The 26,567-nt window shown below is 41.1% G+C and overlaps 1 protein-coding gene across 1 annotated transcript in view; it reads right to left on the reverse strand.

Moving 5' to 3' along the window:
- Positions 1–15,810: 15,810 nt before the first annotated feature.
- The window catches only part of LOC126419714 (blood vessel epicardial substance-like), a 123,304-nt gene continuing 112,547 nt past the window's right edge, over positions 15,811–26,567 (reverse strand). Inside the window, exons 8-9 of the mRNA XM_050086895.1 lie at positions 15,971–16,091; positions 15,811–15,880 (exon numbers count right to left, since the gene is read on the reverse strand). Coding sequence (XP_049942852.1) covers positions 15,811–15,880; positions 15,971–16,091 — 191 coding nt within the window. The remainder of the gene's footprint in view (positions 15,881–15,970; positions 16,092–26,567) is intronic.

Below are 26,567 nucleotides of genomic sequence, written 5' to 3' on the forward strand. Positions count from 1 at the left end.
GCCTTGGGAGAGCCAGCCATGAGAAAACTATACCATCTGGTGAGCAAGATGTATGAGACAGGTGAAATACCATCAGACTTCAATAACATAATAATAGCAATCCTACAGAAAACAAGTGAAAATTACCGAACTGTCAGTTTAATAAGTCATGGCTGCAAAATGCTAACACGAATTCTTTACAAACGAATGGAAAATCTAGTAGAAGTTGACCTCGGGGAAGATCAGTTTGGATTCCGTAGAAATGTCGGAACACGTGAGGCAATACTGACCCTAAGAGTTGTCTACATCTACATCTACATGGTTACTCTGCAATTCAAGCTTAAGTGCCTGGCAGAGGGTTAAATGAACCATTTTCATACTACTATCTTAGAAGATAGATTAAGGATAAGGCAAATCTACGTTTCTAGCATTTGTAGACTTGGAGAAAGCTTTTGACAATGTTGATTGGAATACTCTCTTTAAAACTGCGAAGGTGGCAGGGGTAAAATACAGGGAGCGAAACACTATTTACAATTTGGACATAAACCAGATGGCAGTTATATGAGTAAAGGGGCATGAAAGGGAAGCAGTGGTTGAGAAGGGAGTGAGACAGGGTTGTAGCCTATCCCCGATGTTATTCACTCTATATACTGAGCAAGCAGTAAAGGAAACAACAGCAAAATTCGGAGTAGGAATTAAAATCCATGGACCAGAAATAAAAACTTTGAGGTCTGACGATGACATTGTAATTCTATCAGAGACAGCAAAGGACGTGGAAGAGCAGTTGAATGGCTTGAACAGTGTCTTGAAAGGACGATATAAGATGAACATCAACAAAAGCAAAACGAGAGTAATGGAATGTAGTCAAATGTATGCAGACGATGCCGAGAGAATTAGATTAGGAAATGAGGCACTTAAAGTAGTAGATGTGTTTTGCTATTATGGGAGCAAAATAACTGATGATGATGAAAGTAGAGAGGATATAAAATGTAGACTGGCAATGGCAAGGAAAGCGTTTCTGAGGAAGACAAATTTGTTAACATCGAATTTAGATTACAGTGTCAGGAAGTGAAACATGGACGATAAACAGTCTAGACAAGAAGAGAATAGAAGCTTTCGAAATGTGGCGCTACAGAAGAATGCTGAAGATTAGTTGGGTAGATCACGTAACTAATGAGGAGGTACTGAATAGAATTGTGTCACAATTTGACTAAAAGAAGGGACCAGTTGGTAGGATACGTTCTGAGGCATCAAGTGATCACCAGTTTAGTATTGGAGGGCAGCGTGGAGGTTAAAAAACGGTAGAGGTAGACCAGGAGATGAATACGCTAAGCAGATTCAGAAGGATGTAGGTTGCAGTAGTTACTCGGAGATGAAGAGGCTTGCACAGGATAGAGTAGCATGGAGAGCTGTATCATACCAGTCTCTGGACTGAAGACCACAACAACAACAACAACAAAGGAAATAGAACAAGACTTCACCAAGAAAAATACCAGTGACCTGAACAAACGGTTTAAAGAAATCTAATGGGATATCGGAGATGTCAACCAGACGGTCTCTGCTTCAAAAGATGAGACAGCTCGCGAGAAACCGACTTATCAAACAGCTGTCAAATCTGGCGCTCTATCTCAACAAACTGGTCAACTGCGAATCTCTCACAAGGCAATTAGTTATGAACATCTTACTGTCTAATCCCAACTCAGAGCCACCAGCACCCAAGGAAGTACCAGACACTATTGAACGATGCTATAAAAATTCAATAGAGCCCCAGGAGGAAAGGGAGTTGCTCCAAACTCTGAAAGCTAAGTAAGGAATGTATGACGCAAAGAATACACAAGATCATAACAGAAACCTGGTAAACTAAACAGACCCACTCTGAATGCAAATGTGCACTCAGCCATTCGTTCATAAGAAGAGCGACGAATGAGGCTGGAACAGTTGCAGTTACCTGTCCTACCACTAACCTACGAAATTATCTGAAAAAGTCCCTTAAACAGACTCGTAAACACATGGAGCCACAAATAGGAGAGGATACGATATAGTAGTGTATGTGTTAATCCGAAATGCGATGTAAAGTTTCTTCAGACATGCATGTTTGTCCGAAGGAAGTGGCACTGTGGTGACTACAGTCGTTATGAAATATATGCAATGTATTCGCAGTTGCGAATACGGACTACCATCAGCTGTATGATGGAATGATGACCATGTACAGGTCCGGGACTGGAACCCGGATTCGCCACTTTTCTCGAGCCTTACCACTTGTAGACACGTGGTTGACGATAAATGGAACTTTTGGTCTGGCAGGGATTCGTGGTCGCATAGCCACGTGGTAAGGCAATCACTCGCGGAAAGCGGGAAATGCGGGTTCGAGTCCCGGAATGGCAAATATTTTCATTGCCATCATTCCATTATACAGCTGATGGTAGGCCATATTCGCAACTGTGAATACCTCACGTGTAATACCAAGCAGGCACAGAGCAGATCTTGAATAGTTAAAACAACATCTCAGATGAGAAACATCAAAAGTACAGTGGTAACATTTGTGGGGTTGAAGGAGGCGTATGACTCCAGAAACAGGCAGGTGCACTTCCACACACTAAAAGAATTCGGCATCAACAGAAACCCAAGAGAAACTATGCAGGAAACACTGTCTAACACAATGTCTAAAATGCAATTCTCAAGCCGTTTGAGATCAAATCGAGAGTGCCTTCGGTTGACAGACTCTCACCACTGATCTGTAAAGTAATCATTAAAAAACTCATGAATAAATGGGAAAAATAAGCAGAAGGTATTCAGACTGACATAATAAGATACAATATTCAACGTGAAATGCCTATCATTCGCGGAAGATCTCACATTTAGCACTAACAACAGAGGAGAAGTCAAAGATAACATAGAAAAAGTACACAAAATCACACAACAAACCGATGTGCAAATGGCATACCAATAAAAGCATTGCACTGAGAGATCACAAAAGTAGACAATAAGAACTCATGGGAAAATTACACAATGTCCTCATTTTTAATACATACGAGAAGTTAATCAGCCATTGGAGATTAGCTGACAGACCAATCAGGAAAGAATTAAAAAGCTGCAAAAAGCATATGTGCTCACATTGGAATCATAACAACAGCAAAAACAACAACAACAACAACAACAGCAACAATAAATGTTCCATTTCCATCAACGCAAAACTAAGGCACTACAACTCTGTCATACATCCTGAAGCACTATAGACAGCAGAAACAACAAAAATTGGCATAAAGACAAAAATAAAAGAAATGAACAAAAAATCTTTGGAATCAATAACAAGTGAAGGAATTTGGACGAACAGACTAACATCATAAATATACAGACACACAGACGGAATAATGGAAACGTTGAGAAAAAGAAGGATAACAATTTTTTACAGATATGCTGACAGGATTATTGAGAACAGAGCCACATAAAATTCGCAAATCATCCATTCAGGCTCGTGAAAAGCAAAGTGCATAACATAAGCTGACAATGATTTGATACTACGAGACATGATAAGAGGTCATACGAAACATGTGAGATAGCTGTGGAGCAGGGGAGGCCAGTAGTTGGCACGCACACACACACACACACACACACACACACACACACACACACCCCACCGCCACGCCGCGCTGTCTGAGCGCGAAGAGAGGTAAGTGGCGAACGCGCCACACTTCAATGGCGATGCATTCGTACTGCATACGACTTCTTTTGATATGTCTCAACAACATAAATCACAAACAAATTTTCAGTATTACTCAGTTACTTGTGGCACGCTGAAGACAGGATATAACTTTTATGTGGTACAAACTGTCAGCATACAGACAGGTGGAGACAATTTCAGAGATTTTCGCACTCAGGTTTCGAAATAACCATGACTTACTTAGTTCCATCACCAAAGAAAAAAAAAACAGTGTTTCACACACGTATTCTGATAGAAATAATTGATCACGTTTGCAAACACATCATGGAAACGCGTAATGTCTCTCTTAGGAAAACAATGTAGACGGTCTGGACAGTTGTAACGTAGAAGGATGGTAATTAATGATAAGCACTTTCAGTTGTTTTTTAGAACATAATTAAGCACACACGATCGGTTTCGGTCTTTATATGTCATTACCAAGCCTATCTAAAAATCAACGTCAGACGATCCTTGGACATTGCTCCTCTGCGGTACAACTTTCAGATGCGCTTGACAATTGCCTAATACAGAGGCCACAGCCGGACGTTTGAATTTAATAAAGCTCTAAGAAAAAATAACTGGACTGGTTTTTCATTACGTGGACTTCACTCACGGAATCAGCATCATCATCTAGACATAGAGAAACTAATAATAGTAAAAGGATTTGTCTTTAAAACGGAATTATACTGCAAATCAGTAAGTTACATCTGAAAAGGCACAGGGGCGCCTTCAATTGAAACGGCAAAGGATCTCGAAAACATTTAGAAAATTGACAGAAGATTGGCATTGTCCTCAAAAATGTTTGGGAAACTGTACCTGTTATTACTTCAGGACAACAACGAATTCTTATAGCGTCGCGTTTCTTTAACGCCGGTTACAATAGGGAAATGGACGCTGGTTTTTGTCAGAGTTTGTTACTTTCACAATGCGATTTTCTTTTTAAATGCATCCCCATCAAATGAGAAATAAGCTGTTCCACACTTTGTAGTTTTTTGCAGTGGGAAGTGTGCAGTCAAGTCCACTTAAAATGGGTGGTCTACAATCCATTCCGCATATTCTAATTTTCGTTCCTGCTCTGTTTTTTCCTTCATAAATCGAACAATAACAGGTTTGAAATCGAAAAATCGTTCCAGGCATGCCCCTTGACTTAACCAACGTATTTTCCGGTATTATCTATATACAGTCTCTATACCCTTCGTTTAGTTCCATCAAAAACAGTTGCAGCTGACAGTGGAATAATGCGCGCGACTTCGGAAATTCTGCTATTCGTGCAACCAATTTCTTCACGTCCTCCATGGCTGCAAATTTAGCGCAAAGTACTGCTTGATGTGTGTGTTTTGTATTGTGTCTATTAAACCGGGGACCTGGAAACGACGGAGAGGCTTCGTCCCGCCGTAGCCCTCAGTGGTTCACAACCCCACAAAGGGCTAAAGCAGTCCATCCACCCCACCGCCACCCAACACCGAACCCAGGGTTATAGTGCGGTTCGGCCCCCAATGGACATCCCACGGGAACGTCTCATACCAGACAAGTCTAACCACAAATGTTTGCTTAATAGAGTAATTATGGTGTGCACATGTGTGGAGACTGTTTGTGCAGCATTCGCCGACGTAGTGTAAATGAAGCGGAATAAGGGGAACCGGCCCGCATTCGCCGAGGCTGATGGAAAACCGCCTTAAAAACCATCCACAGGCTGGCTGGCACACCGCACCTCGACACTAATCTGATGGGCGGATTCGTGCCGGGGACCTGCACACCTTCACGCTCGGGAAGCAGCGCGTTAGACCGCGCGGCTAACTGGGCAGGCGCTGCTTGATGTACAGGAAAGTCTCAAATTAGTCTTTAAATTATTTCCGCATGGTGTTGTAAAGTCGCTTCATAGCAAATTGGCAGTACACATCGATTATGCACAACAGATACGGCACTAATGAGTCTCATCCCTCTCTTCTGTTATTCCATTCATTTTTAAAGACGTGCTATTAATAGCTAGACTGCCTCTTTTTGTGTGAGCAGGCACTGGACCTGTTTATGTCTACATACCACGAACAAACAGCGAAGGGTAAATAGCATGATGCTGACGAACTGAAGAAGCCGTAGCGCTCAACAAACTGTCGTGCTGCACCAGGTACTTTTGGGAAGGAACAAGCAGACCTGAGACAGGCACGTGCAATCCAGCACACCATGGCCAGGCCTGCTTTAGAGTATTGTGAGCAAAAATGAAAATACAAAAGAAGAAGGCATGTTATAAGTACACACAGAATCAAAAGCGGGAATGTAACGAAAACGTGAAGAGAATACGAGAAACTTGAAAAGAACCAAGAAGTAAATCATTATCAAGGAACTCAGTAGAAACGCTTCTTAGCATACATCACATCGCTGCCTGTTACTCATATCTCTACTGTGCTGCCTTTTGGATGGACGAACACATTTGTTGTAAGCAGAAGCTACAGTTACAAAATAGTGAGTGTTGTGACATAGTCCTTGCCAGACGTGCCAATTCTTTGTGTTTCACAAATAGTGAAGCCGCTACCAAACAGTCACAATATGCTAAAGGATTATACCGAGGTTTTGGGTACACAAACAGCAATTAAAATACATGCAAGAATAAGTACACAAATTTTCTGACTTTCAAGTACATGTACAAAAAAGTAGGACTGTGCACCAGAACCAGGTATGTGGACGTTATGGGCACTGGTCAACCGCATTTTCCATAGTGTGTATGCATGAATACGTGTGTATTGCTGTATATATACTGTTGTTCTGTTTACACTTTGTCTGTAATATGGAATTATACTAAATATCAGCAGTGAAGTAATGGTTATTTCCAGTTCCAGTTATGATATTCATTAGTGAACACTAATGCGTTAGCAATGAAATGAACAAAATACTTTCATGCAATTGACATGCAAATGATGTTTTAGGAAAGATCTGTTGCAGAATTATTTTTCGAAATTTTATTCACATTATAATCAATAAATATATGTAACACAAAATTATATACATAAGTGTTTTTGAACAGTCCACAAATTACGTTATATAAATACAACACCTACAAAATTTAGCATCTTAACAGATCTCCCTCTGTATACAAATAATGAAGTACTTCATGTAATATAGTTACCTATGCTATTTGTAATTTTGTATTTCAGTTAGTTTGAAAATGTATACACAGCCTGCTTTCAAATACAGATCAAACTTGTTAATACAAATAACACATATTTTGGTAACTTTATTTCTGTAGCCACAGACAGACAGAGACAGGATGCAAGAAAACAAAATGGAATGCACTGTGAATTTGTTTGAATTAAAATTCTCATAAATGAAAAATTAGGACTAAAAACAAAATACATTTCTCATTTTGAGGAATTATGTGTTTAATTGTATCACATAATTTACAGCATAAGCATAAGTAATATACGCATATAATCTCAAATAAGAGAAAATATTATGAACTTTGAGGGAAATTATTATGCATTGAGATTCTAAAAAAAAAAATTAAGTAGTGCTAAGTGGATCTGAGATTGATTTATGGAAATTCTCTGTTATTATGCAGGAATGAATTCAAACTAGACACATATTATGTCAGTACCACAAAAGGAAAAGAAATTACATCAAGATAACAATATATTATAATCACATATATCACACATAACATTTATCTTCACCTAAAATCCACACAGAAAACTACAACATCAAAATACACAGAATATATTTCAATGGTGGTTTTCAAGTAAGGCCATGAAATGTTCTATCAAGGTGTTGAGCAGTGTTTTCTGTTAAATACATCTTATTTGGATTCAGTTCATCGTCAGTGAAAGTACAGTGCAAAACTCTTACAGTTCTATGGATTGGACAGAACCTTAATAGGAAATGGGTGCTTTTTCTCAATGTCTCTTTAAAAGTACAACATTTGTCATTAATTTTGTTAGTTCAGTAACATGGAACATCAAAAATGCTTACAGAAATAGTTGCTGTGCGTGATTTCCTGTTTGTTTGAGATATTTGTTCTGCAATTTGGAGGTGATGAGTAACACTTTTGTTATTATTGTATGTTAGGAGATAATGGAGCTGACAAAAATCGAGATGTTGGTTTTACATTGTGGGAAACGTCTTTTAATCATCAGTAAAAGTATATAAATACGTTCAATAGGCAAATGGTTGATGATTCATTGACAGGTACCATTCTCAAATAATGCTACAAAATTGCCTCTGTGCATAGAGGTAATATTCTATTCACAAGAATCTAAAAAAAAATCCTAAAACGTCCTTATAGTTATCAAAGAACGTAGTAGATGGAGCTAAAACAAGTGCTGATGAAATAAAATAAACAGAACAGTATGGAACAGGCGTCAGATACCACTGACGCTTCATCAGTATTTACGTTATTGGTTGCTGGAAGTGAGGTACAAAGACATCATTCAAATCTCAGTTTTTATATATTTCATTATAACGCTTTTTCATAGCAATATCTTTCTCATTAGTCATTTGACATACAATGGTAGATGAAGGGCCTCTCTAGACCGTTCTATGAATCACCAAAAATTCACATGAAAACAATATGAGATGGACGTGTGTAAAACGAAGACTTAAGTGTTGACACTTGAGTAACTGTCTTCTCAAAACAGAAATGATTCATAAGTCTCGAATGGGGCCTATGTGCTATATCTGAGCTATTTGGCTTATCAGTATGGCCTAAACAGTACTGAAGATCTGGATACAATAACTGACAGAAGACATGTGAGAGTAGATGGTGTAGAGCTTTCCAAATTAGACTTAGTAAAATAAATGTGACATGAGGAAGATTAGAATGTGGAAGCAGCTGGTTTCAATTTCTAGTACCTCCTAAGATTTTTTCTGTGGAAGAGTCGTGTCGAGGGAATGCACTTAGCCATGTGAGGCTGAACGAGCAGCTCATTCAATAAAAAAGCAGCACCTTCGTCAGGATTCGTCTGGTGGCAATAATGGCCAGAGGGATTGGTGACACGACCATCTCCTTATGCTGTCTTACAGGCACCAGGCTGCTAGTCGGAAAATGCCTAAGTCCTAATCCTTGAGTGGTGTTTATGTTTATGGAGATATATTTAAGAACTAGGTAGTTTTATCTCAACATATTTGGTGTCGTAGCCTTGCACAAAAGTGAAACATGAAAGATTACCAGTTCAGACGAGAACAGAAAAAAAAGCTTTCGAAGGTAATGCCACAGAAGAATGCTGAAGATTAGATAGGTATATCAAATAACTAATGAGGAGTTATTGAATCATATTGGGGAGAAAAGAAATTTATCGTGCAGCTTGCTAAAAGTAGAAGTTAGTTGATAGAACGAACTGTCTGATATCAGCAATCATCGACTGGCTAATGGAAAGAAGTGAATAGGGTAAAACCTCTGGAGAGAGTCCAAGTAAGCAGGTTGAAACTGATGCAGGTTGCAGAAGTTATGGAGATGACATGGCTTGCACAGCACAGATTAGAGTGTAGTGCTGCATCAAACCAATCTTTGTACTGGTGACCACAACAACAATACTTATAAAATCTCAAGACGTAAGAGTAGACAGGAAGAAAATGTAAAACCTTATGATCTGTGGCTCTGCTGGCACATCTTTAAGAAGTCAGCTTAGTCAAAATAATTGTAATGCATGATCATGGTACAACACAAATAAATTTTATCACGGAGAGTTTGTCTCATTGTCAGGAACTCGGAATGTAGTTATGTACACAAGCTTCCATCGTAAACGTACAAGAAATTAGGAATCCATACTAAGTCAGAAGAAATAGAAACATACCTCTTCCACCACTTCTCCTACTAACTATCGTTGACTGTTGGTTGATAAATCAGTCCATAAAAAATTGTAGTTGATGATGTAGTGTATGATGTGGGGTAGATTTGCACAGTAATATTTTGGATTCTGCAAGATGATATGACAACAAATGTGATATGCATTAATGTGATCGTTTGGTATGGTATGATCAAATGAAGACCTGTCATGTCACATCACCACACTCCATAACACATCATCTTGCTTCACACCAAAGCTATGCTTTTTATTAAGAAAATAATTCTCGGTTTTTATAAATACACTCAGCATTAGTGTTGCCAGTTTTATTTTGAAACTGCACATGTGCGTGGAGAAGGAAAGTAATAATGGTTAATAAGTATCACATATACTACTATGCTTTCTCAGACCCCAAAGAGTCTAATAACAAAACTCTTATAGTATAAAATATTAGTATAAATCCATAACTGACTCCATAGACTGGTTGAATCTATGCAAAATTGCTGCTGAGGGCAGCATTACTTTCCAATGTAGGGTGAAATTTTCTGGTCTCTTTCATTATTTAACTGTGTAACTATGATTCAATGAAGATTACATTGCATAAGTATTTCAGTATATACTCAACAACAGAACATTGTACTGCTGTTACATAAGAGGAAAATTTTTTCAAAGTCTCTTCAGCTTTCTACTTTGGAAAGTTTCAGCAAAATCATTTGATTACATCCTTTTTACACTCCCAAAACAATTTAGACGTATTTAGCCCTATTATTTAACTCTTCAGGAAACAACATGTGCTGTGAATAGTTGTTTAGCTGATATTTGATTCGTCAGTAATCTCATCAAATGCAGTATGTTTTCATAGAAACATATTTTGCAAGGAACTTGACTTCATATGAAGGTTAGCAGGTATATATATATATATATATATATATATATATATATATATATATGCCAACTCATTCTTAAATAATTAAGTGAAAAACATTCAAATATTTAAATATTTTTGTTCTAACAGTGGGATATGTTCACTGGTGTATATACAACTAAATAAAAAAGGAAAAAGAAAACTTTAGGATGTATTGATTCATTTCATTTCATGCCACTTGAAGGCCACCATTGTGCACATATCATTACAGTATCATAAAGAGTAATGGCGTCACATTTAATGAAGAAGCTCACTTACATGACAATGACTAACATGCAGCTACAACATTTATTGCAGAAAATGCACTAAAAATAAATGTTACTGAAGCATGAGTACAGTTTTAATTCTGTATGCAACATTTTCAAACCCCAAGTAGCTGCCCAATGATGTTCGCATTCATGTTTTCATAAAACAAATGAGTTACTAGAAAAGCAACAGCAGTCTCTCATGTTAAGTGTGCAGATGGTGTTCTATTAATTCTCATTATTTTTGCTTTCTTACATCTCATCAAAGTGAGTTTCATGAACTTCTACCCCTTGAGTGTAGAGACAAGCCTAATATTTAGTTTACTTAGTTTACGTATTGCAGTCTTTGTTATAATAAGGCAACTGTGTCAAGAAATTGTTTAGTGATTTCCATATTGACAAGACAATATGATTACATGAAGTGATTTTATGAAAAAATGCAAATTAGAAATAACAGTTAATTTCAAATGAGATACTATAGCGAAAGCTCACTTTCTTTGTATGTACTAGGAAGAAATTCTATAATTTGTGTTGACTTAAATCTTATTCTTTGCCTAAATTCTGGCATTACTGTCGAAAGGCAAATATAAAAAAGTTCCAAGATAGTAACTAAATTTTATGAAAATAGAGAACAGCCACATGTGCTGGTTGTTAACAATATGACTTCTGGGGAGGTTGGAGTAACATCTGTTTCAAGGAAAATGATTGTTTTGCACAGCTTTATTGTAGAATTACTATGATCAGTAAATGTATATAGAACATTAGCAAGCTTATACACATACAAAAATCACATTTATATCAAATTTAATAACCCCTTTTTAAAAAATTGTTGAATACAAATACATCTTTTAATTTACATTAATCTTGTATATATCGTTGACATTCTTTTTTTCTAAGTCCAAGATTTTTACCTGGTCATGTGCAATACTTTACTTCAAGATCACTATTTGTCCTTATGGAAACACGTGTGAACACATTCATTGTCTGCCAGTTTGCTTTCACTTCTCACATTTAAACTAGCAGTCACTGCATATAATACAGACTTAGATTTGTTGCTTATCTGCAGTTACATATTTCTAGACATCTTTAATGACAGTAAAATACAGAGCAACATGCACTGACTGAAGTTCCTTCCTTATTTTCGTTGATTTTAGAAGAAAATGATCACATCATTTTAGCAAGTGTCCATACATATTAGAGGCGAATGTACTTTTAGTCAAGTACAGAATAGTATGATAAGAAAAGTTGAAATCTTCCAAATAACCCAGTAAAATGTATGTTTGTTGTCAAATGGACATTTTGATGGTAATATTGTTTCCTGATTTGTGTTGCTGTGAGATGCTATCAACATGATAACGTTAACTACAAGTTAAAGTTTGTATACTTTTAAAGCAAATTTTATACATTGATGTACCAATTTCTTCCATTACTCATTTTATTTTGAAACTGACATTGTTGGTTATAGTTTTGTCAAAGTATACATACACCACTAGCATAAATCTTCCATTCATTCAAAAATATTTGTGTTAGTGCTGCCGCAATCAAAAGAATCGTCAGTTTGACTGCTTGAAGTCCAGCTGTTATTCATTATAATGAATCATATTGGATCAGTAAACATGTGTTATTCATTATAATCAAATTAAAAGTTCATATTTGACCAGTAAATCAATAAATATACATTAATGTGGCTTAGGCGTTCCTGTTATAGTATCTACTTCAACAGTTCTTATAGTGGAATGGACGTTTTTGTAGAACATCATGATGTTTTTTTATGAATAACTGCTGCAGAATTATTAGTGGTGCTTATGCTCTTTGAATTGACAACAAGTAAAAGAAATTTTAATTAAATAAATACTAGGACAATGTAAAATAGCTCTAATTATGATGCATTCAAGAGACTTGTTCCATTTCATTAAGACAGATGAACCCATGTCCAGAATTTTTTACTGATTTTTTAGTCACTCAGTCTCAGTGGGGACAATCTGGAGGTGTCTGTTGTTTGACATGGCAGAGACCTTTGCTGAGAGTATACAGTTGCTCATTTGAGAACCTTCTAAACAAATACAGAGCCACATAATGTTTATAAAATTAAATGTGATCCAAGTTATCAGAGGTAATAAAAAGTTGTTTGAAATGTAGTATCTACATCACACTATGTTCAGATCTATGTTTCAGAGAAATATGTGTGTCCTGAGCACCACAAGCATAGAAATAAGTGTTACAGGGAAGGCAATGATATTTACAGTGAAGAAATGCAGCAAAGGCTTAATCATAGTGTGTACTAAAGGACAACAGTAGCTGAATAACGTAATATAAATAACATATTTTAAAGAAATAGCTTCTCAGCTGTTTGTATTAAATAAAATAAATATATAAATGACTAGTTTTTAATCTTTTTATGTTTTAATTGCAGATAGCAGGTATGCCTGAAAAATAAAATAATTTGCATAATCTAAGTGATGGCTTGTTGCTAACTTGTGAAAATAATTTATCATAGGTGTGATGATTCACAAGAATGTCAATTGCAAGTATTTCTCATATGAAATGTGCTATAGATACATTGCTTAGGTACACACAAAGTTAACCCATACAATTATTTCAGTGATGATGGAACCAAATTTTAATTCTTAAACTAGAGGAATGATTTGGATCGTGTTGGATTTGTTGCAATTCTGACTCCACAGTTTCTGAGATATTTAAATTATGTTTCACAAAAATTGTCCACTCCATTAGAAACTCCACTAGCATGGTAGCCCACTACTCACTAACAATAAACAATACCCAATGGTTTCATGAAGTGGAATGTCAGCACCTGTGGAGTTTGAGGAAGAATGAGCAATAACGTTGCAGTACAGTTTTTCACAGAGACATTAATTCTGAAATGTGAAATCATTATCCATGTGTTAAAAATACTCCATCACACATAGCAATGAACATATAACGTCAAAATCGTTCCTGGATTAAACTACAAGACATGTCAGACAAATATTTCCCTGGCACTGAATTGTGTGGAGATAATCTGTGAGTTGTTGAGTCCATGCAATGTGCAGTGCCACAGAAAATATGACAAAAGTACAGCAGTTAACTGCATAATTTTTTACCCACCCTATAAAATGTATGCAGCTGTCTGTCGTGGCTGTACACACAATTCAGTGATAGCTTTAAAGGGGTGCACAACGCTCACCATGTATTACTAAGATACCCATAAAATACTTGGACTAGAGCATAGAAACAAAATTACTTGTTTATGGGAATTAAGCTCATTGTATTACGCAAAATCTCTACTTTTTAATTCCTAGACATTTTTCAGCACCTCTGTTCGATCATCAGTGGTAGCTGTTGTTCAGTTTTGTAAAATGAAAACTTGTTTTAAGTGAATATTATTGTAAGAAAATTAGGCTCCATTTACCAATTATCTGTGTGATACTTTTGTTCAGTTTTGTAAAATGCAAACATATTTTCAGTAATTATTATTAAGTAACTATAATAAGTCACTTAAAACACATTTTCATTTTACAGTACTGAACCAGAATAGCCAATGATGATGACACAAAGGTGCTGAAATATTTTTGGATTTTAAAAAGAACGATTGTTTGCATAATAAAATGACCTGCATTCCCTTGTTGAACACTTAAACATGGATACTGTCAGGACGTCAAAACCAACAATGAAAGTTCATTATGACTGAAAACCCTTCTTCCAACTGTTTTGTAGCAGAAACGTCTACTGCCCTGTTTGAGAAATGTGCATATGGTGCTATTGTTCATGACTAAGAACCACTACGGAGCTCAACTATCAAGAGAGGAAAAAAAAAAAAAAAAAAAAAAAAGAATTTGCATATGTCATCTGATAAATACATGCAGTCGTAATTTGAGGTCACTTATTATACTAATTTTGCAGGTTGTCTCTATATGTGTGAAATGAGAATGATTGAAAAATAACTTGTTGCACTGTTATAGAACGTCATTAACCAGAGCTTCAGTTACTGAATAATGGCCTCGCATACATGCGAGTATAGTGTACGTGTAAACTGAAGTGATACTTTTCATTATCCTGGAAATTCTAGGAAATGAGATATAATAAAGCGTTGTTTTATATTTACCTTCGATGCAAGGAATATTTTTTGGTAGTAGTTTTCACCAACAGAGGTGAAAATGAGTATTATCGGACTTTTTTAACAAGTAGTTTCCCTAGTCAATTTAAGAGCATCATCTATACATATTTTGTTGCACCAAGAAACTGGATCCTCCACTGTAAACAGTCTCACTTTACGAATGCTGCGTTAAAATGCAGATACGAAATATTACCCATTAATCAAAATAGTAGAGTTTATACATATTCGCGATCGAATACAACTTTCGCACTCGACGCAGTTGGTATGCCTACACTGCAGAGTCCGTCACCACAAAAGTCATTCACTCAGTTTAATGATACTGGCAGATTGAAAGCAACTGTGCAGTGTGGGTGAATTTTTTTCTGTCAATAGTCAGGATACAGAAATTCTGGAAGATCTCAAAATTCTTCAGTTACTGGTTTATGCCAAAGTAACTTTTTTTCACTTTTGGTACTGTTTTATTAACTTTAGGCATAGAGTGACTGTCTGGAAGAGAAGATTGTTGTGGAAGTTTGCATACCGTAAGTGGGAGGTGTCAGTGGCAGCACAGCTGATATTACTGAGAGCGGCAAGTACGAGAAGACGCACTTTGCAGTGTAGATGAAGATGTGTACATGTACAGCTTGCGAAAAATAACTTGCCGGATGTGCGAAAATGAACTCTCGTTCACACCGCCGGGTGAGCCCCGCCCCTTTTGTTCGGAAGGGGCGGCTGCCCGACTTCCCTGTCGTCTTCTGAGCTGTGCGCATCGCTCGTCAGAAGTGGCTGTCTCAGTCGTTTGTGCACCGATTAACTTATTCGGTACTGTAAATGGGGTCGACACAATCGTCAGACGATCGGTCGTACTGGCATAAGCCGTTTAACGAGGCCGTTGCCAGACTCCGTAGCCGAAGCTGAGAAATTGCGCTGCCGAGCTGCCCCTCCCCTACTGCGCGGCGGAGCCCCCTCCAGGTGCCGGCCGAGTCGTGTGCTGCGCGCGATCTGCCGGGCGGCGCGGCGCGGCGAGAGCGCGCTCAGTAGACGTCGCCGCCGCACGGCGGGAACGTGAAGACGCGCGGCTCCGCCGGCAGCTGACGTCAGAGCTCGAACTTGACCTCCCTGCGCGTCCTGTCGCCGCCCCCGCAGCCGGCGCGCCCCCTTTCTCCGCTGCCGGGCGGGGGCGTCAGCAGCGGCGACGTGCAGCTGGGCTCGGCGCTCGCCACCTGCGCGGGTGTGGGCGGCAGCTGCAGCGGCGGCAGCGGCGGGGGCGGCGGAGGCGGCGAGGGGTGGTGGTAGCCCGCGAAGGGCGACGTCGCGGGGAAGTGGTTGGCCACCACCTGCAGGTACGGCCCGCGCGTCGGCCTCCCGGGCGACGCCCCTGCGACACACAGTGGTCGTCACCAAACTAGGGTGCTCAGGCTCGTCTTACCTACTTACGATAATTTCAAAAGTCTATACAAAATTACATCTCTCTGTTCAGTCTACAGTATGCTGTAGTACTTTCAAAAAGAAAATTATTACCAGTCATTAAGAAAAAAATTAAAAGCTACGTTGCATGAAATTGTCTAGAAAAATATTTACTTGAAACTGTGAAAAAATCCAGAGGCACGAACAGATTTGGACTGAAAAAAATCTATGAATCTTCTGAAGTCTTACGCAGGGTGTTTCTGTATGCATGTGCAAAAACTTAACAGGACATAGAGGATGCTCTGCTGAACAGTTTGAGGTAGGGAACCTGGGGTCGGAGAAGCCCGCTTAAGGAGATGATAGGAGTAAAATCGCATTTTGTGTACTTTCTATATTTACATTAGTTACAAAAATGGTTCAAATGGCTCTGAGCACTATGGGACATAACTCCTGAGGCCATCAGTCCCATAGAACTTAGAACCACTTAAACCTAACTAACCTAAGGACATCACACACATCCATGCCCGAGGCAGGACTCGAACCTGCGACCGTAGAGGTCGTGCGGTTCCAGACTGTAGCGCCTAGAACGGCTCAGCCACCCCAGCCGTCTACATTAGTTACAGTTTGCTGCAAATGCCATCTTACAAAATGTGCTGAAAATGATGGCCATCAAGCTCAATGCAAGCATGATGTCGCCGAACGAGATTCTGATGCACGCTGATAAATATCCCTGGTGTGTTTCTAATCACATCAGAGGCAGCTACAATTATGGCAACTAACTCGATCTCCGTATCCACTGGGGTCTCATACACAAGTCACTTTAGATATCCCCATACGAAATAGGTGGATTCAAAAAAATGGTTCAGATGCTTCTGAGCACTATGGGACTTAACATCTGAGGTCATCAGTCCCCTAGACTTTCGAACTACTTAAACCTAACTAACCTAAGGACATCACACATATCCATGCTCGAGGCAGGATGCGAACTAGCAACCGTGGTGTTCGTGCGGCTCTGGGCTGAAGCGCCTAGAACCGCTCGGCCACAGCGGCCGGGAAATACTGCATCTGAGGTGGTTGCGGACACCCACACTGAAATGAGGTGGTGCACCGCCAAGTTGTATCCACATCCTCTCACGAACAGCCAAGGGCACGTTTTCCAACAACCCAGGTAGAGCCTTCTGCACGAACCTCAAGTACAGGTGGCCATTGAGGTGGCCAGGTAGAAGACATGGCCCAATGAGATTGTCACCTACAATGCTGGCCCACATATCTGCAGCAAACCGTACTTGATGGTGTGACTCTACTACAGCGTGAGATTTTTCTTCGTCCCACACATGGCTGTGCCTGCTGTTCTAAATACCATCACAATCAAATAAGGCCTCGTCGATTTGGAGGAAACCTGGTCGATCAGTCCACTGTTGAAGCAACCACTTACACAAAGCGACCCCTGGTCTAAAGTCAGTCACAAGCATTGCATGAACTCGTTGTGGGTGATGTGGGTGTAACTGTTGTTCGTGGAGTAGCCGCCACACGCTAGTCTGTACAGCGCCCATTTCACGTGCAATACGACGTGTACTTGTAGTGGAGTCCGCTGCAACATTTTCCAACACCTCGTCTTCAAAATCGGGTGTGTGAGTGGTCCTCATGTTGCCAGGTTCCTCGTTTCTTATTCCCAATGAATCATCTCCCGCATTCATCGACCGAAAGAAATAAACACTCATCGTGACGGATAATGCCTGTTTGGAAACCTTCGCCTGTACAGCCTTTCAGTAGCGAGAACATTGCAAAATACTGCCCCATACACAAGGTGCATGTCAGTGAGTTCTGAGAAACTGTACTAGTTCTGCTCCATCGTGTTCTACTGTACGTCTCTGAATAGCACTGAGTAATGAATGGGTCTGTCGTTGATTAATAGCACTTTCTGTCATGGCAAAATGTAAATACGATACAATACAGCCACCTTATGGGCAAGTAAAGTAAACAAAACCTGCATCATGACTTCCTGGTAATCATGCTCGTCCTCCTTGTTTCCTTGCAGGAAATAAAGAATGCACGTGTAAATAAAGAGCACAGCATGTGTAAACTTCAACACATGTTAGTTGTAAATAAGCTGAGAAACAGTAATGTTAGCCCGCATCTCGTGGTCGTGCGGTAGCGTTCTCGCTTCCCACGCCCGGGTTCCCGGGTTCGATTCCCGGCGGGGTCAGGGATTTTCTCTGCCTCGTGATGGCTGGATGTTGTGTGATGTCCTTAGGTTAGTTAGGTTTAAGTATTTCTAAGTTCTAGGGGACTGATGACCATAGATGTTAAGTCCCATAGTGCTCAGAGCCATTTGAAGTAATGCTAGACAAAGCTGTAGACAAGTTTACTTCCGTATCTCCTTAAACCGTATTCTCCGAGCCTAGGTTGCCTACCTCAAATTGTTCAGTGGAGCATTCTCTATGTCCTTCCACATCTTTGCATACTCTTACGGAAACACCCTGTAGAGCTGTAAATTACATACACGGTGTCCCAGGAGGAATGATCAATATTCAGGGATATGACAGGAATGAACATGCAGGCTCTAACATGCATACCGTCAGAACGATGAGTACTTATTCAGTAGAAGAGATATTCAGCAGTAATGAAGATGAACAAGTGCGCATAGCTTTTAAAATATGCACTTCGGAACCCACGTTCACTCGCAAATTTTTTTTTCATGTTTTGATCCATAATACCTTATCTCAAAATATGGTAAGCAGAGACTTTGCAGTATAGGAGATTTGTTTCACAACATCGAAGAAGAGCTCATAGCTCATAAGCTACGTATTTACTTGCCTTTTTTTGCGTCGAACGATCATTCCCGTCATATCCATGAATACTGATCGTTCCTCCTGGCACATTCTGTGGAGTCCCACACTTAGGGAATCACTCGACGTGTAATTAACGTTTGGAGTGGAACCTGTAGCAATGATGGGAACTACGTACCGATCAGGTACAGAGGAGCCGGTATCTCATGAGAAAAGAATAAAGTAAACAGCAACAACAACTGACGGCAGCGTAGCTCGACCAGCATCAATACATGTATACATAAGGGGCAGTTAAATGAAAACGAGACAGATGGAAATAAGTAAGAAAACTGTGTAGCATTTCAACTGTAATCGCCATAGCTCTAATATATGTATCTCACTGCAACATGAGACGGTCATCCTTCACGGAAAAATGTTTTGCTGTGGCCTACAGAACCATGGCTCTTCATCGTCCAAAGCAAATCGATGGCCACGAATGTCTTTCTTCACCGCTCCAAAAATATGGAAATCGCACGGGAGAGATGAGGATGTACGGAGGATGTGTAAAGGGTTCCCAGCAAACCTTCTGCAGCGCAATCGAAACAACTTTGGCAACAAATTGGCGGGCATAATCCTGCAACAGAATGATGGCATCTGCCAACACTTCTGGGCGTTTGGAGATGGTGCTGCGTTTAGTACAAACACCCAGACGGCGTCATGTGGAGAGACCGCAAAAACTGAAGCGCGCCATCAAGTCAAACTGCCGGGAATGTTGACGGACAGATCATTCTGTTGCAATGTAGTGCCGCCCACATGTTGCCAAAGTTGATTCGACTGCACTGCAGAACCGAGACGGCTGGCGCAGTCGTTCAAACCTGCGTCCGGCCATCCTGATTTAGGTTTCCCCTGATTTCCCTAAATCGTTGCAGGCAAAAGCCGGGATGTTTCCTTTGGAAGGGGACGGCCGATTTCCTTCCCCTTCCTTCCCTAATCCGATGGGTCCGATGACCTCGCTGTTTGGTCCCCTCCCCCAAATCAACCAACCAACCAACTACACCGCAGAAGTTTCGCTGGGACTCCGTTACACATCGCCTATACAGTACTGACTGCTCCCCATGCAATTTCTATATTTTTGGAGCGCTGAAGAAAGACAATTAAATGCGTAAGTATGCTTCGGACCAAAATGTGCATGCCTGGGCCCAATCGTGGTTTCTTGGGCATGCGCAAACATTCTCCATGAATGCACTGACAAGCAGTACGGCAAACGATTTAATACTTACGACGATTACTTTTGAAATAACAAACAGTTTACTTACTTTTTTTCATCTTCCTCGTTTTAATTTGACTGCCTCCTTACAGATACATAAACTCACAACTGGGACCCCCTGTTCTCAACTTAAAGATCGTCTTCTACTTGGCGGGCAGTTCTCACTTCAGTGGGCGGGTCATTACTCGAAATTCTCACTTCACCTTTAGGGGTAGGGAATAGAAAGTATTAAAACAAAGAGAAAAATAAAGAGGGGGGATAAACAATGAGTGACTTTGGACCAACTGTGAATTAAAACCCAAATATCAGTTACAATATTGTTCTAATTACGGATGGTGATAGTGGATGCTGATTTACACTGAAGTACGCCGTACTAGAAGAGCATACTGGTTGGATCACCACTTAAAATGGATGAATCATTGACCAGGAATCATCAAATTCATTAGGACGTTTACGAATACCAGTTTCCACTACACAATGTCAACACAACCCTTTGAAAACCAGCAACGAGTTAGAATGCTGCCAAAATCCAGAGCTTTATGTGATGAACTGATAGAGAAAGTAAACTTCCAACCGCACAAAATTCTATTCTCACCATTCTTTTTTGAATTTGAAGAGTAACCTGTGTTGTAATAAATCTAAAACTATTTGTATAGTCATTGGCGTTTCTACTGCTAATAGATCCCATGATTTAGTCAATATTCTTTCTCTAGCAGTCATTTCAGCCTTCTTGGTAGCTTTTGTGACCAGCAGCGTATTATTCTAAATGATTTGAAACAATTTTGGAAGTTATTTTTTGTACAATAATTAATTTCAAATCTGAAGTTATGAATGGGTCGATGCAGTCGATGCAGCCACTACCTGGCATTCGTTCGATTCTTCTGCAATCTCAGCCGTATTTCAGAATGGCGAAGTGTCACTGACAGTGCAGCAAACACACTGGACAGTTAATGAACACTGATGTTATTGTTTATGTTGCTGTGTTACTGAGCTGTGCTCACTCCGAACTATGCGTTTCTTTGAACTTGGCTGTCTCTCTGCGTTTGGCTTTCCGCCGTTGTTGCGGTTATGGCGTGGTTCTTCTTCCTTCTGCGTGTGGCAGCAGCGATGTATATCGATATTTGCGCCGTGAACATATTTGGTCTTGTGCATATAGTTTCCGGTTAGGGTTGTGCGGGCGTTCGGTCGGTTGGTGCGGACCAGGGAGGATATCTCCCCGCGGCGCAGTTGGCTGGGTGTGCTGGCGGACCCTGCGCAGTGTCGGAGCGTGTGTGGAGCTGTCCATCGCTATGAGCTTCGTGGTTCACCGACCCAAGGACGTCAAAGTTGAGTGGTGTCTTAGGTAACTAAGCCACGTCCGTTCACGTTGTGTCGTTCGTTTAGGTGCTTCGCTGTTGGGAAGCTCTTCCTGTTTCCTTGTAGTGGTGAAATCGAGTCGCCGTGCTGTGGAATTAACTATATTGGTTCACTACAATTGAAGTCCACCAGCGGAATTTTCTGCCTTAAGGCCGTTAGTGTTCTGGTTATCTGACCCGGCCACTGACGTAAATTCAGGCAGTGTTCTTTTGGGGTGGAGTTAACTGTATTACCTTATTTCAAATTCAAGTGAACCAGCGGAATTTTCTGCCTTGTGACCGTTAGTGTTCCGGTTACCTGCCCTGACCACTAACGTAACTTCAGGCAGTGTCCTTTCTTCACCTGTTGTTGCTGTCGAGCACTGTGTGTGGTTTGACAGCTTAATACATATTTCATTGTGGATAATCATGTCCGACACAGTTTGAGTTTTTCTGTACCGATTGGTGGCTAGCACGTCGTTTGGTTGGTCGGTCCGTGACTGTCTCTTGGTTGGGTTACCGACAGATCAAGTATAGTTGGTCCCACCACCTCTCTGGCCTTAAGTGAATGTTAATGTTTCGAGGGAAGGCCGCCCCCCCCCCCCCCACCCCCTGGAGGCGTCTGAGTGCCGTTGTCTCTACTGTCCTTTTCATGGGTGTTTCATGGTCTGTTGGTAATCTATTATAGCCTATGCTTTAAAGGAAAAAAACTTGGTGTTTTATGTAAACCAAGGGCCTTCAGCCCGTATAAGTAAGTTTGAATTCTGGTAAGTGGATATTTTGCCGAAAGTTACTGTTGTTGTGCTATATTTTCATTTAGTGCGCTGTTAGCCACTTGAAAGGTATTTTGAAGTTTTGGAAAAGCAATTGTGGGCCTTCAGCCGTTTAAAACTTTATTCTTAAAGTTAGTTATTGGCGTTACATTGCCTTTTCATTTAGTGTGCTTTCGGCCACTTAGAACTTAAAGGTTAACAGATTTTTGAATTTTAGGAAAATCAGCTGTGAGCCTTCAGCCGCTTAAAGCCTTATTCTTAAAATTTCCCCTTAAGCGAAAACATTGCGGCCTTCTGCCTTATTGTATTATGGTAATATATTTTGAAATTTAATTGTGGCCTTCAGCTGTTGGTATTACACCTTGTTTATGTTTGTTCTATACACTTTTATGTTGAGGCTTTCAGCCTAGTTGTGATATATACATACATATTTTAATTATTTTATTTGCAATTTTAACTGCGTGTCTTCGGTCACTTGAAATTTATCTTGTTAATCTTTAACATTTCTCATTTGGAAGCCTTCAGCCGCGAAAGAATTGGATTTTGAAGCTCGTAGTTGTAAAGGTTCGGCTATGTGCCGTTTTGGTTTAAACGTGTTATTAAATTACAATTTTGGTATAAAACTGACAGCCACCTTAATTGGCTCTTTTCACAATTCTAATCAGATGCTCTGCCCTGCGGGTTTAGCGGGCATATCACTGGTAGCAGAGTATGGTTTCGCTTGTGCTTACCAACATAGCAGCTGTTAGTTCCACTCTTGCTTGAATTGTGTCTGTGGCATCGTATTGTTTGGCTTGTTATTATTTCAGCTGTTAAGATAATGGCAATCAGACGGTGTCCGGGGATTGGACTGCTGAGAACAGGCCATCTCGTTTAAGGGGTTAGCTGTAAGGCGTCAGCCGACGGAGGGCAGTGTTCCAGAATTGGTAGACTGTTTGCGCGCTGCCGTGCTGCAGCCGGTTGACATCACCTCGGCAGTGATCGGTGAGACGGGTGCGGCCATCCGATTTCTTGGTGAGGCCCTTAAAGACCTTGAGAATACTATTGGTCTCCTATAAGGAATACAACCTAGTGACAATCGGTTGGTTCTGGTGTGGGTGCAGTTGGCGCATTTAACTAATCAGGTGGCTGATTTGAATACGTTAGATTTGGGAGAGCATCACAAAAAATCAGCCGCTGGGTTGGGAACTCTGGTGAGCGTGTTGCAGTTTAAGCTTACATGTTTGGAGTTGGATGGGAGGAAGTTCGAAGATAGTGACTTGCGCTATCAGGCGGAACATTGGGGCCAGGCCAGTGATGTCACTGTTGCAGCGGTTGTTAAGTTACATACCGTGTTTGCTAAGTTGCCTAACCCTCTGGCTTATTTCTTTCAGGGTCTGACCTAATTGATTGTAGAGCGAATTGATCAAGTAGAAAATCTATTGTGGTTGTTGGTTCGTCTCGGACAGCACGCGGTCGCTTTTCGAGTTCCGCACCACGTGATCCTGTGGTTGCTATACCCGCTAGCTAGAGGCGAGCTGCGGAACATCCCCTCACGAGCCGTGCCCGAAGAGTTTACCTTGCAACAATTAACGGGGTTCGTGATTAGTCAAAGATTAACCACGGTGGCTCGGAAACAACTTGAGTGCCGCCACATTTGGGAAGTGCAGCGGGGTGACGAGCAGTTACATCAGTATGTCGATAGAGTCCACACAACCTCCTTGGCCTTGCTTGTAGAATTGTCTGAATGTGAATTAGTTTCTATCATTCTCAAGGGAATGAGTGCGGTGGATATGTCGCATTTTGTTTACCGTAAGCAGCTTGAGACGTGGGGAGAACTCCGTGATGTGGCTATAGCAGCATCCGCATTAACCCTTGAGAGCCACGGGCGGCGAGAGGTTGCACGGCGCGACATCGAGACCGATTCCGGATTGTCCACATCCGTTGAAGTTAGCAAAAGGGATCCCAGGCGTTGTTTCAGATGCGGCAGTACAGCTCATTTGGTACGCTCTTGTAATCAGCCTCCTGCTCCTAGAGCTAATAGATGACGCTGGGTTGGCACGCGAACCCGGATTCGAACCTTTAGGCCTTGGTGTACTCGCGTGGTCACACCCGCATCATCCCCTTAGCCTTATGTTTGTTGTTGGGTAGGTGGCGAGCCCGTTTGCGCTCTCTTGGATTCCGGTAGTTCCTTGTCATTATTGAGTTTTGAGTGGTTTTTGGAGTTTGGGCATTTTTCTAGACTTCTTTCGGTCCCGTCCCCGGTGCAGGGATGTCGGGTGGCCAACGGCCAGGTGTTACCTTTGCAGGGTTGGGTCCGTGGGAGTGTATCGGTTGCCGATTTTTCCTGGCCTGTATCTTTAGCCTTCGTTAAGGGACTGCCTCTTAATCTAATATTGGGGTGTGATTTTATTTATATAACCAGGCTCATCCTGGATTATTACGGGCACACCATTTCCTTTGTTCTCTCCTGGTGAGAAGTTTGGCCTCTGCGAGTGCGCTAAACCTGGTGTATGGCGAAGTGCTGGGACCTTCGGCGTGAAAGTTGCAGCTAATGAATCTGATATGGCCCATCTCTTACCCAGTCAGGCGACGCAGCTACACGATTTGTTTCACAGTTTTTCTCAACTGTTTAGCGATAACCTGGGTGTCACTAGCGTTTTTGAATATCATATCCGTTTCTCCGATGACACCCCAGTTAGGCAATCTCCATACCGCCTCCCATCCCCCCCCCCCCCCCCCCCCCCCCAAGGTTAAGACATTCAGGGCTAAGATATCTCAGGTGCTGCAACAAGGAGTCATCAGAACCTCTACTTCTGCTTATGCTTCTCCAATTTTTCTTGTACCTAAGAACCTGGGGCGGGGTTTCGGACCCGTCGTTGACTACCGGCGTTTGAACGCCAAGGTTGTACTAGAATCAGTAACTTTGCCGGATTTGCATAATTCTTTTACTTGCTTTGCCGGCGCTAATTGGTTTACTGTTCTTGATCTGAATCAGGCCTATTATCAAATTCCCTTGGCTGAAGAATGTTAACATGTCACTGCCTTTTGTACTGATTGGAACTTGTTCGAGTTTAACAGAGTCCCCTTTGGGTTAGCTACCGGAGCGGCGGTGCTTACTCGTTTATTGGATAATATTCTTGGGAACTTGGGCTGTGTCTATAATTATTTGGACGACTTTTCTATAGATGAAGGTTTCTCGGGTCTCCAGCCGGGTAGTAGCGTTGATACCTCACGACGTTTCGGGAAGAGTCATACTACCCATCTTCTGGCGAAGTGTCGCGATTCGTGGCCGTGGTGGACCAGCGGAGTGTGCGCGGTGGTGGGGATGGCCGTCGCCCCCGGCTGCCGCGTTCGGTTCTCGGTGTGAGCATTCTGTATGCGTCCGCGGCGGAGGACGTTGACGAGCCCGCTATCGCAGGGTTCCATGCTGCGCTGAGTTGGTATCCCTCCTCTGTGTTGACCAGATTGTCGTGAATCCTTATTCCTATGGATTCTTTGATAACGCTTTCCCAGAAGCTAGATGCTCGGCACAGTACCTTCGTGTTCTCGATGTTGAAGGTGTGTTCTTCATTTACGCTGTGTTCTGCTGTGGCTGATTTTCCTGTGTGACCTAGTCGCACACATCTGATATGTTCTTCGTAGCGTTTAGATATTCTTCTAGTTGAGCCACAAATTTCTCTTCTCCCCAATTCTATTCAATACCTCCTCAGCCGGCCGGTGTGGCCGTGCGGTTCTAGGCGCTTCAGTCTGGAACCGCGTGACCGCTACGGTCGCAGGTTCGAATCCTGCCTCGGGCATGGATGTGTGTGATGTCCTTAGGTTAGTTAGGTTTAAGTAGTTCTAAGTTCTAGGGGACTGATGACCACAGATGTTAAGTCCCATAGTGCTCAGAGCCATTTGAACCAATACCTCCTCATTACTTATGTAATCTACTCATCTAATCTTCAGCACTCTTCTGTAGCACCACATTTCGAAAGCTCCTGTTCTCTTCTTGTCTAAACTATTTATCGACCACATTTCACTTCCATACATGGGTACACTCCATACAAATACTTTCAGAAACGACTTCCTGGCACTTAAATCTATGCTCGATATTAACAAATTTCTCTTCTTCAGAAACGCTTTTCTTGCCATTGCCAGTCTACATTTTATATCCTCCCTACTTCGACCATCATCAGTTATTTTGCTCCCCAAATTGCAAAACCTATTTACTACTTTAAGTGTCTCATTTCCTAATCTAATTCCCTCAGCATCACCCGACGTAAATCGACTACATTCCATTATCCTCGTTTTGCTTTTGTTGATGTCCATCTTATATCCTCC

Source organism: Schistocerca serialis, chromosome 9 (assembly GCF_023864345.2).
Source record: "Schistocerca serialis cubense isolate TAMUIC-IGC-003099 chromosome 9, iqSchSeri2.2, whole genome shotgun sequence".
In the NCBI taxonomy this organism is placed as follows: Eukaryota; Metazoa; Arthropoda; class Insecta; order Orthoptera; family Acrididae; genus Schistocerca; species Schistocerca serialis.